Source organism: Ciona robusta, chromosome 3 (genome assembly GCF_009617815.1).
Source record: "Ciona robusta chromosome 3, ASM961781v2".
NCBI classification, from domain to species: domain Eukaryota; kingdom Metazoa; phylum Chordata; class Ascidiacea; order Phlebobranchia; family Cionidae; genus Ciona; species Ciona robusta.
The window spans coordinates 2,892,372-2,908,620 of NC_143237.1; the positions used below are offsets into that span (position 1 = coordinate 2,892,372).

General features: G+C 37.0%; 2 protein-coding genes across 3 annotated transcripts in view; one reads left to right on the plus strand and one right to left on the minus strand.

Annotated features, from left to right (window-relative positions):
- LOC149737708 (lactadherin-like) overlaps positions 1-13,520 on the plus strand; it is a 129,535-nt gene extending 116,015 nt beyond the window's left edge. The window contains exons 2-6 of one of the 2 annotated variants that reach the window (XM_089874617.1): positions 10,761-11,018; positions 11,564-11,611; positions 11,994-12,149; positions 12,912-13,087; positions 13,252-13,520. In XM_089874617.1, the coding sequence (XP_089730743.1) occupies positions 10,784-11,018; positions 11,564-11,611; positions 11,994-12,149; positions 12,912-13,087; positions 13,252-13,389 (753 nt within the window). In that variant the 5' untranslated portion in view covers positions 10,761-10,783 and the 3' untranslated portion in view covers positions 13,390-13,520. Of the gene's footprint in view, positions 1-10,345; positions 11,019-11,563; positions 11,612-11,993; positions 12,150-12,911; positions 13,088-13,251 lie in introns of those variants that run through there. The other variant, XM_089874616.1, reaches the window with a different exon arrangement.
- Positions 205-7,805, minus strand: LOC149737805 (proteasome activator complex subunit 4-like). Its single transcript, XM_089874592.1, has 5 exons — positions 6,041-7,805; positions 5,142-5,679; positions 4,710-4,901; positions 2,337-4,309; positions 205-2,235 (listed from the first exon to the last, which is right to left on the minus strand). Exons 1-5 carry the CDS (start codon positions 7,706-7,708, stop codon positions 865-867), a joined length of 5,742 nt encoding a protein of 1,913 aa, XP_089730718.1. The 5' UTR covers positions 7,709-7,805; the 3' UTR covers positions 205-864.
- Positions 13,521-16,249: the final 2,729 nt, after the last annotated feature.

Genomic DNA, 16,249 nt, shown 5'->3' on the forward strand with positions numbered 1-16,249 from the left:
AAACAGAAATCCCGTGTTATAACGACTGTGGTTTTTAGCACCCCTCTTGATAATACAACGTATGCTCCTTTATATCAAGAGCATGCCTATCAGTTACCAAGTATGTAACTTTGTGGGAGATGTTTAAACTTTACTTTCAAACCAGATGGTCAACTTTTCCAATAGCTAAAGTAAACCTTCTAAAGTTAAAAACCGGACAGTATCTAAATTCTAAAAACAACTATCCGTTTTTAATAAAATTGTCATTACACAAATCTCTTATTAAGCACGCAACAACAAAAAGTTTCACTCATTGATTCAACATTACATACAAAAAAAACAACATTTTTTTTGGATATGATAATAACGAAAGTACCATTGAAGAGCATATCAACGCTTGCGAAAAAGATCATTTTAATAAAGTTAAAACACGCAGGTGAAATAACAATTACGACAATTTCAGAATATACTGTGTGTCTTTTAAATGGTTGGTACACTATAAGTAAATGGTTAATTTTTACAATAAATTAGGAGAATTTATGGAAGACAGAAACTAAATATGTATCAACACAGTGTATAAATGTGGATGGTAACTTTTTATTTTATCTCCGTTTTTAAGGAACTTGTTTGTTTATGTGAATAGAATTACAGAAAAACACACACGAAAAAACAAGAACATTAAACAAATTCCTAAAATGAATTGTTAAAAAAATCTGTTTAGGAAAAATTGCATCCAATTTCAGTAAATTCACTGTCCATCACTTATACAGTACAGCCTGAACAGCATAGTAAATTTGCACTTGAATAATTAAAGAATAAGGTAGTCGACCAAATTTGGCCTATATTATTTTTAAATCATAAAAATACAAGACTTAAATAAATAACTTAAGCGTAATAAGACGGGGACACCAAAAGGTCTGTTAGAATAGCCAGTTCGTCACTGGTGAATTTCTGTTTGTCGTCATGCCAGTTGTCATGGTGGGTGCGACGGAAATCGGATAAAGTAGATTTTATGGAGCCTTGGATTGGTTGTGGGTCATGCAAGTGGTCAGCCAGCTTCATTACTAGCCTGGGCATCCAGTCAGGGACAGTATAGGGTGAAGATAGGACACAAGCACTCAGTATTAGAACACCTGCATGCCTACGAAGGATTGATTTCTGAGAATCAGTTGTCGGCGACTTTTTCTGTAACTTTGTTTTGCATTTTTTGAAAGCTAAAGACAAGAGTTCGTCGTCCATTTGAATAACGCGGCACTGTAGTAGACCGCTGAGCGTTACGAGCGACATTTTCGAAACTTCAAGTCGTTCATCCTCAAGCAAATGCAATACGACGTCTCGTATTCTTTTTACACAACTTTCGTTTTTTGTCACCTCGAATAAGTTGTTGTAAACAAAGACTTGAATATAGGGAAGGATAGAGTGACGAGCGTGCCATGATTTTGACGTTGATATCATTTCTATGGATGAAGTGATGAGATCAAGATGTTCGGGAGGAACGATGCATTGCGCAATACACGACATGCTCATGAGGATGTTACGATGTAACTCCTCATCCACTCCTTGACGATCCACGGGATACATCTTGCAGATCAGAGGAAGGAGTTTAAGAAGAGGAGTCTTGAAAGGTTGTAAAGTGCTACGTTGAGCGCTGACCACCCACTTCATCACGGTTTTAAAAACTCGAACCGCTTCACTCTTCACGCTATCTGCATCCACGGACATTGTGAGAGAGTCATCCAGCTGGATGTTGGGACTTCCACTCTCTTTCATTGCTCTTTTAAACTTCTGAAGAAGGGGACTCGATCCCATCAAAGCATCGGTGTTCAACTGATCACGGATGCTCGAGATTTCAGGAACGGGTGATCCGGGAGGAAGCATCGCTCTTAATCCACTCTGTATCTGCTCAATGATAGCAGGAGCCAAGGGAGCAGATAAATTGATCTCCTCCTCTAAATCTTCACCTGAAAATGATCCGGCAGAAGATTCAGATGACACGTTGCTCAGCGGAGGAGTTTCCTCCGAGAGCAGAATATCGAGACGAGGCAGAATCCGATCCATGAAATCACTCACGCTAGGAGTACGAGAAACAAGCTGCTTCTCTCCTCTCACCTCTAAATCAAAGAGGAAGACACTCGCTAACACGCTACCGATTCGGTTTCTGAGAGATTTGTAGGGATGACCAATCATTGGTTCAACCATAGATAAAATCTTCTGAAGAAGTTGTGGGACCCTCCATTCCTGCTGATGAATTCCTCCCTGTGGGTTGCAAGTGTTAAAAATAAATACCTTTTTCAAAATTAAAAAAAAGGGTAATTTAAAAAAATCATAAAAATAAAAGTGTTGGTAAATAATCCTACCTGTAAGACATAGAGTTTGCTTGATTCTACCAATGCACTTGTGCTTGCTTGTGCGGGCTCACTAACAAGAAAATCGATCAACCAATGTATTCTACGTGGGTCCCGATTTTGAACCATGTTTGCGAACGCCTTGTCCCAATCCCTCATTGTTTCAGGACTGATGTTGGCGACCGCATCCCGCAGTGCAGGGATCAACCACATCCACATCTTCTCCAACCTCATGAAGTCCCAATGTTTGCTTCCCATCACGATGCCGGCAACAATTTCAGCGCAACATCTGTTGTAGCTCTCCCTCTTTTCCAGAGCCAAGCGTTGTATATGAGTTTTGAACAAAGGAAGAAATGAATCACCAAAGTTTCGGAATAACCCTCGGAACAAATCTACTCGTTTTGGGTCAAATTTATCTTTGCCCTTTTCGTTTTCCAAGCAAAGAAAATTGACGAATTTTTCCACGAATCTTTGGTCTGTAAATTTATTATAAACCGCTTGTTCTGAAGCGCTCATGTTGTCTGTACGATCTAAACTTGGTTGCTCATTAAAAGGGGCATATATTTTAACTTTTGTTGGCCAGCAATAGTATCCCCAATGTGTTTTATCAATGAAGTTTAATTTCTCAAACTTTTCCTTGGTATCCGGGAGATCATCTATGTTGTATTGTACACACAAGTTATCTGGTCTGTCACCGGGAACTTTTCCAAAACTTTTAGAGTCCCTTACAACGCCAGATATTTCTTCCCAAGTCATCTTCCGAACTTTATGCTCACGCTTCATCTGCTTCATCAGTGATGCGACGCACGCGATGGAAAGATCGCGGAGAGCGAGGGAGTCATCCACAAGGAGCTTCACGAACAAGTCCACCCCCTCCAAAGGAAGATGGACATCATATCGGAGCATAAGAGACAACATCCCAGTCACCAGCTCCATGTACTTCCACGTCAACTCACTTGAGTGAAACATCTCGATTAGTTTGTTGACGAGACTGTTATAAAGCTGAAGGTTCATGGCGTTCATCTTTTTCTCATACTCTTCCCCTTCTGCAACAACCTCCGCAACATCCGAGGATGTCCATTTCATCACATTGAGAGCGGCTTGTGTGCATGATTCTGTCATCTTTGCTTCTATAGCAATAGTTTTAAAACTGGCTTGAATTTTGGTGGCAAGCTTGATGTACATCTTAGTGATTGAAGGTTTTTCTGAGTGAGGAGCGGATATAAGTGCGGGCCAAACTTTTTCCATCACATCCCAGCGCTGGAAACAACCAAAAAACTGCTGGCTTTTAGACTTGCCAAGTAAAAGATACAAACCACCTTTTAATTGCTGGTGGTTGTGCTGGGGAGTGTTCTCAAGAGCAGATAGGATCGGTTGCAAGTAGTGCTTGTAGGTGAATGTGGGCAGTAGAAGAAGTCCATGGAAGAACAAACCCTGTGCATTTACTCTCACCTTCATGTAGTGAGACACTGATAAGTCCAAAAGATCCATCATAATCTGGTGATTCATCCGTGTATACACTGCACGTTCCACAGCAAGCAGTCGCATCATATGCTGCAGGGAAACTCGGTCAATCAGAGAAATTCGACTCCTTTTTTTGTCCTGACGAAGAGGGTCTCTTATCATTGCTTTATACGCGACGAATGCTTTCCACTGGTGATCAAATGTAGCTTTCGGCAGCTCGTGCATTACTGCGCACAGACTATAGATATTGATAATCATGCAAATCGATTTCACATCATCTTCCCTGGACTGCCGGATCTTCAACAAAGTTTCACGGACGGTTGTGAAAATGCGATGCCGTAAATTCTGTCGGTCACCACGGTTAACAACAACATGATAAGCTGGCAGTGCTTCAAGCGTCGTGACTTTCCAACTTTTAAACGAGACTTGAGAATCAGGTTGGACATCGACTACGTCCTTTGTATCAACGGGCATGAGGTAAGATGAACCAGAAAAAATATCTTTAATTATCTCCAATTTGCCTAAAAAAAAAACAATATAAAAATATAATCACTTTATAATCCATGTAAAAATCAGAACTTTAAAAAACAACTTATAAACAAGTATAAAAATAAAATTCCTCATAATCCATGTAAAACTCATAACCTAAAATAACCACTTATAAACAAGTATTAAACTAAAATTATATACTTATAATCCATGTAAAACTCATAACCTAAAATAACCACTTATAAACAAGTATTAAACTAAAGTTATATACTTATAATCCAGGCAAAACTCATAACGTAAAAGAAAAACCAACACCAAGCAACATATAAAAACAACAACAAGTAGGCCAATAAAATTAAAATTAGTTCAATGCAAGACTCAACACATGTAAAAAACTGTAATAATCCATGAAAAAAGCCAACACTAACTTACCTAACAACTCGTCTTTATCCAGCTCTGCTTGGTCCAAGTTAAACTTCTGCAGTTCCTCCAGCTGAGGAAGAAGAAATTCCTCCACGCAAGAAAACGCCGCCTCCAATTCTTCCTCCGAAGGTACATGCCACTTGATGGCGATATTGCTCGGGTTGGATGTCGCTCCCCATTCACGCAACACAAGATTTTCCTCTGCGGAAAAAAATTTAGACTTTAATATTATTTTGATCGCTATATTTTCCAATCAAAGAAAACGAAGGAATTTTTCTACAAAACTTGCTCGCTACAAAATAAATCTCTGAAAAAAAAAATACTTTTACTGGTAAAAATATAAAGAAAGTGTAAAAAAAAGGATGAAAAACATATTTTTTCAAAACACAAACTGACATATTAGAGCATATTATATTGTACCTCTCATAAATTTATTTTTACCTGGATCATGATCATAACCCACATTACGCCGATCGTTTGTATGAAAGGAAACCCATGCGCAGATAGACAAGTTCAAAATCTTTGCTCCCAAGAGATAACCTTGTCTAGATTTCATCGAAAGACACATCCGTGCTACTTCATATAACTGCTGTCTGTATTCAAGTAGTTCAACGGCACCGCAACGACACAGCTCAGATAGGATCGTCAAATCCCACAACACCTGTTTGTCAACTTTCTCATCTTTTATCGACTCCGGATTGTCCTCAAAGCTCTTCATGATCTCAGAGACAAAGTGTGGGATGAAGATCGGAAACGAGATCTCCGGATGAACTTTTGCAGCTGCAGCGATCATGGTGGAAGTGGAGGACCTTGCTGTCTTTCCTTCATAAAGATGAGTGGTCGAGAATTGGAAAAACTTCTTCAAACATAAGGTGTAGATTTCTTTGGAAGCTTGTTGGAGGACAATTGATGTTGCAGTCACCAACAACATTTCGGATACGTTCTCAACCTCAGTGGATTTATGGTCCCCATCTTGTAACTATAAGTATTAAAAATTTAACAATAAAAGTTAATGAAAGCTAGATTGACATTCTGTCTATTACCCAATTAAACCTATATTGCATAATGCAAACCATTTAGTATTTGCGTATTGCGTCACAATTAGGCATATTACGTAATATTAAGTCTCTGTGAAATCAAACAACATTGCGTATTTTATTTGATGGCAGACAGCAGTAACCAAAAAAATAGTAAAGCCATAAAAATGTTTTGCATGATAACAAAAAACAAACAATTAATTTCCACCATTTTTCATAACCCCACACAATTCTATCCTGAAATGTTACATTACGGTTATGCTAAACTGTCCAGAATAGATATAGTTTCATATTACAACTTACCTGGCTTTGATGTTCATTGTCTTGACTCAGAGCTTCCAATAATATAAAGCAACGATCAAAAAACTGAAGAAGAAAATCTTCAAACTGTGCTGTTGCGTAACACAGCTCTCGTTCTTCCTCTGTGAGCGACGGGAACCGGTCAACACTGGAGCTGCAATCGATGGCAGGCACGAGGGTCATCACGGTGTGAATGAACTGAAATGTCACCGCAGATTTTGGAAGATCATTTGGGTCTAAACCAGGCAAGCACTGGAAGAGTAGCGGTATGACATGTTGTCGGCACTCTGGGTAACCTTTGATCCCTGGTTGTAAAGAAAATGAAAGCGCGGAAAGGCACGCACGAACTTGGTGTGGTTCAGTGAGCGTGTTTAGAGCTACGTACGTTTTTTCTACAAGTGAAGGCATTATTAACTCAGGCCTGAGGTATGCTAATATTTGTAAGATTCGTGGTGAAGATATGGATGCAAGTTTAGAGTAGAGTGACATAAGCGTGACTGGTTTTAAGATCATCACGAACTCGGTAATAATGTCATCTGTGATTAAATGTGATTCCGGTATTTTAGGTTCCCAGAACTTGGTCTTGTATCTCTCTCTGTGAATTCTGTTAGCAAATTTGACAGCCAGGCTGAACATAAAATTAAGCAGGTTAGGAGACCATTTGCCATAATTAGAAGGGTGGAAATAAGTTTCTGTGCAGTCAAACAGCAGCTTGAGGTTTTGCAAAACTTTTTTCGTGTTCTCGCCCCCCATCATGGATATTATCCAAGAAGCAGCAGCTTCAAATGGGAGTCCACTGGAAAGTGCAGTGGTGTGTTGCAACTTACCCACTGGCAGTTGAAAGGTTCTTAACAAGCGAGTGAAAAGAACTTCAACATAGGGACCCCAGTCAATATACCCAATGTTATTATGCGCCAGTCTCGCAAATAACTTGACATAGTGTTGTTCCCACATTGGTCCGTTACGCACAGATTCAAATAGCGATAAAAACTCATCTTTCCACAACATCCACGACACTTTGCGTTCCTCTTCAGTGAAAGTGAGAGTCGGAAGAAACCAATCAAGAAACTGAGAAGCTTTGCCCATTGTGACATCAAAGAGACACAACAATGGTCTCCATTCTTCCAGCATTTCCTGAGTAACATTAGGAGGGAAATAACTACGGCAGCATCTTACCAAACCCCTAAGTTTTCCATCCATTACACTAAACCACTCCAGGCCCATTGGTTCCATTTTAGAAAACAAATACTTTTCACATATTCTGTGCAGTGGTCTCCACTCCAATACCAGGTCATTTCTGTCTAAAAGTTCCCGTTTTTTGAGCAGTTTCTTAAGGATGCTACAAACATGATCAACAACAATGAACTCCAACTCAGGAATAGAAAGAATTTCATAGAACAGCTTCACCAACAGTATATGATCCTCCTTTGAAAACTTGAGCCCATAAAGTCTGATATACCTTGTCAGTTTATTGGTCCAGTATGTAACTCCAGGCCTCAAATCCCTGAGCAAAACTGCATTGACCAGATTGGTTTTCACAACTTTAAAAGCTGTGTTTGACTCAGTGTCTAAATCGTGTTGATTGGTATAGGGAAGATGGTCGTTATAAACGTTTTCTCGTTGAGGAACAAAACCAAGATTTCTTTCCTCAATTGAACAGTCCGTATCCATGTTTAACCTTCAACACCACAAGTTTTAAAATGTGAAATTAATTTCAAATTTTTAGCTTAAAGTATTTTACATCTGTTCATGACATAAGTTGTAATTTTAAATATTGGAGAACAAGGTAATGAAAGGTTAAAAATTCAGTTACGACTCATTAACAGATCATCACTCTCTTTTTTCACAAGTGGGCGCTAATTTTTTTTTATTATTTTTAAAAAATACACAAAGAAACACTTTAAATTGGTACTAAGTGTAAAACAAATTACTTAAATACTGAAAATACCTTTATAAATATATAAAACACTAGTAAGAACATCTTTCCCAAATTACGTAGGTTATATACGCTCTTTCGTTCTGTTCACTATCGTCGGCTCTGTGGTGTAACGGTTAGCAGGCCGTCGTTTAATCTCTTTGTTTCGTTCTTACCAGGTTCGAGTCTCGCACATTACAATACGTTTTTTTTTAAGTTTTTTTTGTGTGATTAGCACGGGTTAGGGGTTACGGGTTAGGGGTTAAAGTCATATGTGTGTAAACTGTAAAACTAACTGTTAGTAAACGATTTTTTATAAAATATTGAAATACTATACCAATACACGTTTTATATGTCACAAAACGACGTTTTTTACAGTCCCCAGAAAATAATATTAAAAAAATGAACGCCCACTTGTGAAAAAAGAGAGTGATGATCTGTTAAAGAGTCTTATGTTAAAAATTCTTATTCTGAGTAATTTGTGGCACACAATTGTAAGCTGTATTTCTGTGGAAATTTGAGGACACAAATGTTAACAGTCTTGTTAATAAACCTAATAACATCACAAATTACAATGTTATATGATTACGAACATAATCAATGGGCCTATATGGCTATGGTTTTGTTAAAACATATAGTTAAAACGGTATAAAAGTGCATCAAATTCAAAAGATTGTAAGCTAACAGCCTACAAAAAAATAATTTATAGAAACATTCATAGAACCTCTACATTAAAATCTATTCAAAATACTGCAGTAATTAAGGTACTACACTGCTACAGTAAAAATACTCAACTGTCCAAACCGGAACTGCACCTGCTGACTATTATGCACCGGCTTTTATACTAAAAAAACTCACCTACGTTACAATTAGAAACTGTTACGAAATAAAGCTGATTCATTTTTATCAAGCAAAATTGAAGAATATATTAATTCCCATGCGACGTAGGCATTAATAGGCATCAGAGCCATAGAAATACCGAGTAGTCCAACCCATTGTTACGTAAAACACAAATTGAACGGCAATTTGGGTCCAAAATAACACAGTAGGTATAGGGAAAATGTATGATTTTCGGTAAATTACAGAAAAACTTGGGCCTAAAAGCAAATTTAAAGGTTGAAAAATGTAAAAAACATGTGTTATTTGTTTTCTGTGTCAAAAAAAGTCAAAAATTAGAATTAGAAGCGGTTGATTTGCGACATTTTAGTCATTTAATGCGGTTAAATTTATACATTTTTTCTAAAAAATGTTTGGTAAGGTAAATAGAAGCTGTTTTACACCTTCTCACAAAAGGAAAACACAAACAAAACTTAACAAGTTCGTTTAAACCCATTGTCAAAGTCACCACTTTTGCTCTATTTTGGACACACATAGACGGCAGTTGGACTACTCGGTGTTTATACGACTCTGATAGGCATTACTTATCTTAAATGCGTTTTTGGGCACGTTAATTGTCATATACATTTTTCCTGATGATTCATTGTTGTTTGTTCTTGTTGGGCGCGTTAGTGATTTTTACATAAATTAATTTTCGTCGCACAGATGTTAAATATGAAGTTGCCGAATAAATCGCTTATCCTCAAACCAGAGTTAAACAGTTATTTATACAAGGCAACAACTGGCGATACAAATTCTTGTAATGTTCACAGAATTTTGTAGTTTCACAGTTCCGCTGTTGTTATTAAACATACAATTCGAGCCCTGGATTACAATTATAAGCTGCCCAGAGAGCATAGCTTTAAAGAGTGAGCACGTAATATAATAATTTGCATAATTTTAATTAACCCTTCTACCGTCACGATCGATCATGACTAAGCTCGATCAAAAACAAACCAAAATTAACCAACAAAGTGGTTTTAAGTCACTATTTGTGAGCGTGCAGTTGGTAGAATGCATTCATAATTTTTTTTATTAAAATATCGGGAAATTTATGATTTTACTTATGGGAAATTTATAATTTAAACACTCCCGATTCTTTTTATGTCTATCTTCGTATAATTTCTAACGTTGCACACACTAAGGGGCAAACTCACTGGGCGTTTTATTGTCGTTTTACTGTGTGTGTTACGATTATGAAATGGGTGCCAATATATAGGGACACTACGCATTTGGTGAACGCATTTTCAAGAAGCATTCTCGTGACCTGTTTTCCGTCATCGTTGTTCGTGTCAATAAAGGTGTCAAAACCGTTGAGCGGGTGGTTTTTCTTTTACTGCTACGTCTAATCGATCTGCGTCTAAGCAACCAAGAAGACAGTTCAGTCAATAAGCACTTAAAAAAGATTAACAACGTTCGGAGTCGACCTCAACCAAACAATCATTTACGATTGACACCGCCCCCAACACGTTCAAGTAAGATAAATGACGTCCCCGAACAAACACAGACGTTACACAATAAAGCGTGATATATTAATTAAAATGTTCCAAACAAAGTGCTTGGGCAACGCATAGTGTTAGTGAGTGTTCTTATCATTAGTTGATCAGCCGTTTCTGGGAGGTAGAAAATATTGCTGTTATTCCTACAATACAAAACTTCGGTTTAACAATAACTGAGTTAACAAATACTATAGTTAGCAGCAAATCAAACGCATTTAATACCAAGTCGATAGTTTCCAGGCTCGAAGTTTTAAGTTGGGACTCCTAACACTTAAATAATGGGTTAATATTCTAAACCATGTCGTCACTAAAAACGACTTGGCGCAAGCCTCTAAATACCATTAACATTCCCGACGGTATTGATTCGATGGTAATAAAGTAACGTAATATTTAATCGTTCTAGTGTTTAGTCCGTCGCTCTTGTTTCCAACAGAGGGATATTGTCCAACTTTTAAAATGTTTAAAGTGTTTTTCTTTTTTACGTTCTGTTTCCTTCTACACAATGTTCGAGAAATTAAATCTCAACAACCTGAAGAGATTTGTTTTCGTCCTCCAACAAATCCTAACCCAGGCAGACCAGGTAAGAGAGGACCTCCCGGAGGAAAAGGTGACAAGGGTGACGTTGGTCCAACTGGTCAGTGTGTTTGTGATGGAATGTCTCAACTTCGTCAGGAAATGCGAGAACTCAGTCGTAAGTGGCAGTGTGTAAGGTGTATATCTACATAAAGAATGTGTGTATTCATATAAATTGATATACAATTTCCATTTTAAAAAATTAATAGAATTTAATGTAATGTAATGAATGAATGTAACTTACTTTATCCTCGCGTGGCTGGAAAACGACAGTCGTTATAACACGGGTTTAACACCTCGTACCAGCTTACGAGTTACCATGTATGTTACTTTGTGGGTGATTATTTTTTTGAGGATTTTTTTCTTTTTTAATGTATGGCTGATAATTTGGACAACTCATTAGTGACCACTGGGTTGGAGTAATTGCTGTTAAGTGTCTTGCCCAAGGACACATACGCCCACAATGGTAGCAGCGTCAAGCCTTGAACCCATTACCTCTGTGTTACAGACAGGCGCTCTAACCACTATATGACACGGCGCCGGATATAGTTTTAATTAAAACATAAATAATGGGTACGACGGTTTATTGTATTTATTGTGATGCAGTGCCAACTTAATATTTATCTATAGGTAAGTGTTTTATTTACTTTTTTATTGTTTTAGGCGAGGTCCTAGAACTCAAGCAGTTTCAACATTCTCATACTGATAAGCGTAAGTTTTAAGCTGACACCAAACACAGGCGGTAACTGACTATTTCGCTTTGGTTATAAAAAAACAGCAGTTGGGTAGGTGGGTAGACCAGCGGAAATATAGTCAAGGCCGGGATAAACGGCTATGGGTCAGGATAAATGGCTATGGGCCGGATAAATGGCTATGGCTCAGAATAAATGGCTATGGGCCGGATAAATGGCTATGGGTCGGGATAAATGGCTATGGGCCGGATAAACGGCTATGGGTCAGGATAAATGGCTATGGGCCGGATAAACGGCTATGGGTCGGGATAAATGGCTATGGGTAAAATAGCAGCAAAGAAACAGCCCGGCAAATAGCTCCGAACCAGCTCATGCTTTCTAATTTATAATATGTTTCACAGTAACATACTGCTCGGTTGGAATGAAGGATAGGAGAGTTAGAGATGAAGACATCACCGCATCTGCTCTACTTGACGTAGAGCGGCACCATCCAAAGCATGGTAGATTGGATAATGTTGCAAGAGGGGGTCATATTGGAGCATGGGCATCTGGCAATTGTAAGAAATATAGTAATAGTGGGGCAAAGTCGGACGTGGGGTAATGCGGGATATTTTTGAAATTTATTTTTACGAGGCCCCATTTATAGTAAGTACTTCTCAATAGGTAAAAAGCGTAATAATAAAGTGTTTATTTTCTCGCTGAATCATGTTCAAAATGCCGAAATTTGGAGTTTGCGAGTTTAAATAGCCATTCAAAAACAGTTTGTTTTTGCTAATAAAATATACATTGGATGTATACATTGGAAAATAGGCAGCGGTCAATATGTTTTAAATGTGGTATGAAATATGGCCAGTAATACCGATTAAAAATTGTATAAACAGTTTATGCGGTAACGAAACTAGCAGAACCGGTTAAATTTATTAGATTACACAAGTGGCAAAATAATGTTTATATAAAAATGTTTCAACTTGGGGTTTCAAATTTTCTGTTAATATAAGTTTCCATCCACATTTAAGATACAATATTTGATAATCGAATAATACCAATTCTTTGTCGGAACAAACATATTACGACACCGATCTTTGAATTTTTTTTTTTTCGTTGAAAATATATCACGACACCGGTCGTTAAATACAAATACCATATAACAATCCGAGCACGACGTTTTAATGTTGAAATTTAAGTTTTCGATTTAAAGCCAGCAGAAAGGAGTTAAATATGTGTTATAATTATCCAAAATAAGTCTTGAGTTATATTTAGTTATTTGGTTACTTTTTTGTGAAAATGCCCAACCATTGTTTACAATAAAATGTTTTTAGTAAGTTCCGGAAATTGGATTCAAGTTGATCTTAAATCTCCAACTGTTTTAACTGGAGTTGTGACTCAAGGCAGACCGGGCGGACATGCTATGCAATGGGTTACAAGTTACAAAATCGCATATGGAATAAATCAAACCAGTTTTCAAACCATTCAAAACAGTGACGGGAACGACTTGGTGAGTTTTAAAAAAACTTGGCAAACGAATTTCCATATAAGCTAATATACTTTCAATTCCAAATCTATATACTCTTTGTATTAAAACATATCAACTTTATACTTAAGAAATGCCTACACAATGTAAGCCAAATCACAACCTTATTTTATAAATTTGTGTTTTAGATATTCCAAGGAAATAGAGATATTAATACGTCCGTTACAAATATGTTTCCTGCTCCAATCATTGGACGTTATGTGCGTCTCATGCATATTACTTATCAAGTATGGGCAACAATAAGATTGGAATACCTGACTTGTTAAACTGCATTCTCAAGAACGACCGAGACAACTTATGATTAATGCCAACTTTAATTTATCGAGGCCCCTCTGTACAACAGTTTGTAAATACAGCATTCATAAATGTAAATACAGCATCAGTATCAAGGCATTCATATATGTTGTTATTATCAAGTCCGCACCAATGCACCATTGTATTCGAAATCGATATAATATTCAGAAAAGGTGAAACTTCAACTAAAGCATAATTAACCAGTCACAACGCGGATTTAATCAGTTACGCTATAAAATCCCTTGAGCGGTTCACATGATACCAAGAGCAAGTACATTATGCGCTGTAAGTTTAATTAATGCATCGGTGTACAGGCCCACGCTAATATTGGTACAAGCATCTGTCGTGAGACTTTGTACTGTTGTTTTTGCATATACACCTATGCAATTAACGTTGCGTATACCACTCAACAGAAAGCGACTTTAGATATCTCTACTAACCTTTGCTTCCGCCGTCATTTGCTTGAGTTCCATTATGACATTTGCGGTTGAGGAAAACGTTACGCTTCCGATCCAAGAAGTGTCGCTTGCATTGTTAATAAACAACTCGATGAATTTCTATAAACAAAGATAAAGTTATTCGTTAAACGCCAATAGGCGCACAAGGAAACCTTCATTCTGTCCAGTAAGGTACAAGATTGTCCATCAGCAGTATGATCCATACTCCCGCTCACGTCAATCAACAATACGAAACGATTGAAGATTCCTACTTCTGGTTTCCCCTTGGCTTCCAACTCCATAACCACCTCAATCTCCTGAAAATGTCGCTACGTGTTACCGTTAAGGTAAAAATGAATTAAATGCGGCAAATTTGCAAAAAAATATAATTCGTGTGTAGAAATTAATAGTTTACACTATAGATCTCTGCAGTTTTTTTTAAATGTGCATTACGGCCTACTACAGATACAGTAAGGTGGGGAAAGATGGGAAACCCTTTTCTTCTACTCTCTCGTCCCATATATGGTTGTAAACAAATAACATTAAAATAATTATAAAACTATAATGTGCTAAAGGTGTCTCGGCTTACACCATCATACTATATCTCCTGGTAAAACTAAAAAAAAAGCAGAGATCTTAACTTTAAAATATTAATTCCAACATACGAATTATTCTTTTGCAAATTTTGCAACATGCAAATTTTGCAACATGCAAATTTTATATATGCTTGCATTTATTTAATTTTTACCTTTAAAGTCGGATCTTCAATCTTGCAGTAGTATTTGGTTTCTAAGAGGTCTTTGCTCGACTGAGCATCTTTTGTGGTTGCTTGTACGTCGTACATGTTGTCGTATCTCAGTAAACTGACTATTATGTACCACTGTCCAGAGTTATTTTATTCCCATGTCTAGATAATTAACTTTACCCTGCTAGATAATTGCGTGTCTCTAGGTGAACTTAGGACGTATAAGCACTGAATGAATTCCGTACTTTCAAAACACAGCTATTTATTCAGTTTATCCGGGTTACAAAAATGTATATACTTCTTTCTTCCAGCAACGGCTTATAATACAACATTTCACACTCGTTCATAAAGGTACAATTGTTTACCGAACCCTCCACAAGCACAAACCCATATGAAATATCTCAAGTTACATAAGCGCTTATACAATTACCACCGTGTTCATGTTTGTTGATTCTTCAGCTTGACCTTTAACGATTATGTTTCGACATCTATAACTCGATAAACGGTAAACAAGGATTGTATTATAATGAACTGTACCCTCTTAAAACAAAAATGTACCTCCTTGTAGAAGACAATGACATCAACAAAAGAGGTACATGTTACCGCTTAAACTTTGACAGGTATATTTAATACGTAGGCCTACCCCCTGGGTTAAAATTACCTTTCATGTTTTATGCATACAATGCAACTAAGAGGCATCTAGGTACTATTTTTTGCGTTAAAAGCATACGAAGTGCCATTTTTTACGGTTATTTATTATTTAGCTGAATGCAAAACTCATGGTAACAGCTGTAGTAAATTCCTTCTCTCTTATTATTGTTACGCGCCGCTTTAAGTGCGCCGCTCCTAATTAACATTCCTACGTTTCTACCGCATTTCTTAATTTGCCACGTTACTCAATTTGCATGTGTTACTTGAGATTTGTACTGCAGTTAAGTTCGAGTGCGCGTTTAAGTTGTCTTTAACTACTTTAACTCTTTGTTTCTTTTAGGTTGCTATGAATCGTTTTAAGTTTGTTTAAACCTTATTTAATAAAGCTAATGAATCGTTTCAACAGCAAAGTGCGCCAGGTTTAAATCTGATGAAACGAGTTACAAACGTTTAGGATTCTCATGTTTGCTACTGAAATTGTAACGCGGGCGAGTTACCACGTATGTATATTTCTTTGGCACTTTAGTGGCGATCTAGATATTTTTTCATCGAACAGTTGTCTTGTTAAAACCGAAATTTTTGTTTTGTTTTTTTTCGGTAACGAAGAGCGAGAAAGTTTACAAGAGCGAAAACGCGGGTTGTACCGTAGCAGTACCTATGCGCTTTATTTTTTATTACAAACGTTTGATCCAATATTTTAAACTAACTATTTTGTAACGAGGCATACCCGTTTATTAAAGCTCCCGTCTCTTAAGTTTTATTTCAAAATTTAAACGACACATTTATAAAATGCTTTACATTGTCTTAACCTTTAATACAATTTTGCTACTAAATTGTGCTTATAGCTATGCTAAACTAAGTAAAAATACGCAAACAAAATAACGTTTTACAAAAAAAATATTTTGATACGTTATTTGCAAACCTTACCATTAGCTTAAGAACAAACTCTAACTTTTACGCGAGAGAGCAATGGGTTTATTTATTACTTTTTATGGGAAG

Coding starts and splice junctions, on each gene's coding strand:
- LOC149737805 (XM_089874592.1), bottom strand. CDS start 7,708: ATGGATACGGACTGTTCAATTGAGGAAAGAAATCTTGGTTTTGTTCCT. Junction 4,902..5,141: donor GGGTTATGATCATGATCCAG/GTAAAAATAAAT, acceptor TTTTTTCCGCAG/AGGAAAATCTTGTGTTGCGT. Junction 4,310..4,709: donor GGATAAAGACGAGTTGTTAG/GTAAGTTAGTGT, acceptor TTTTTTTTTTAG/GCAAATTGGAGATAATTAAA.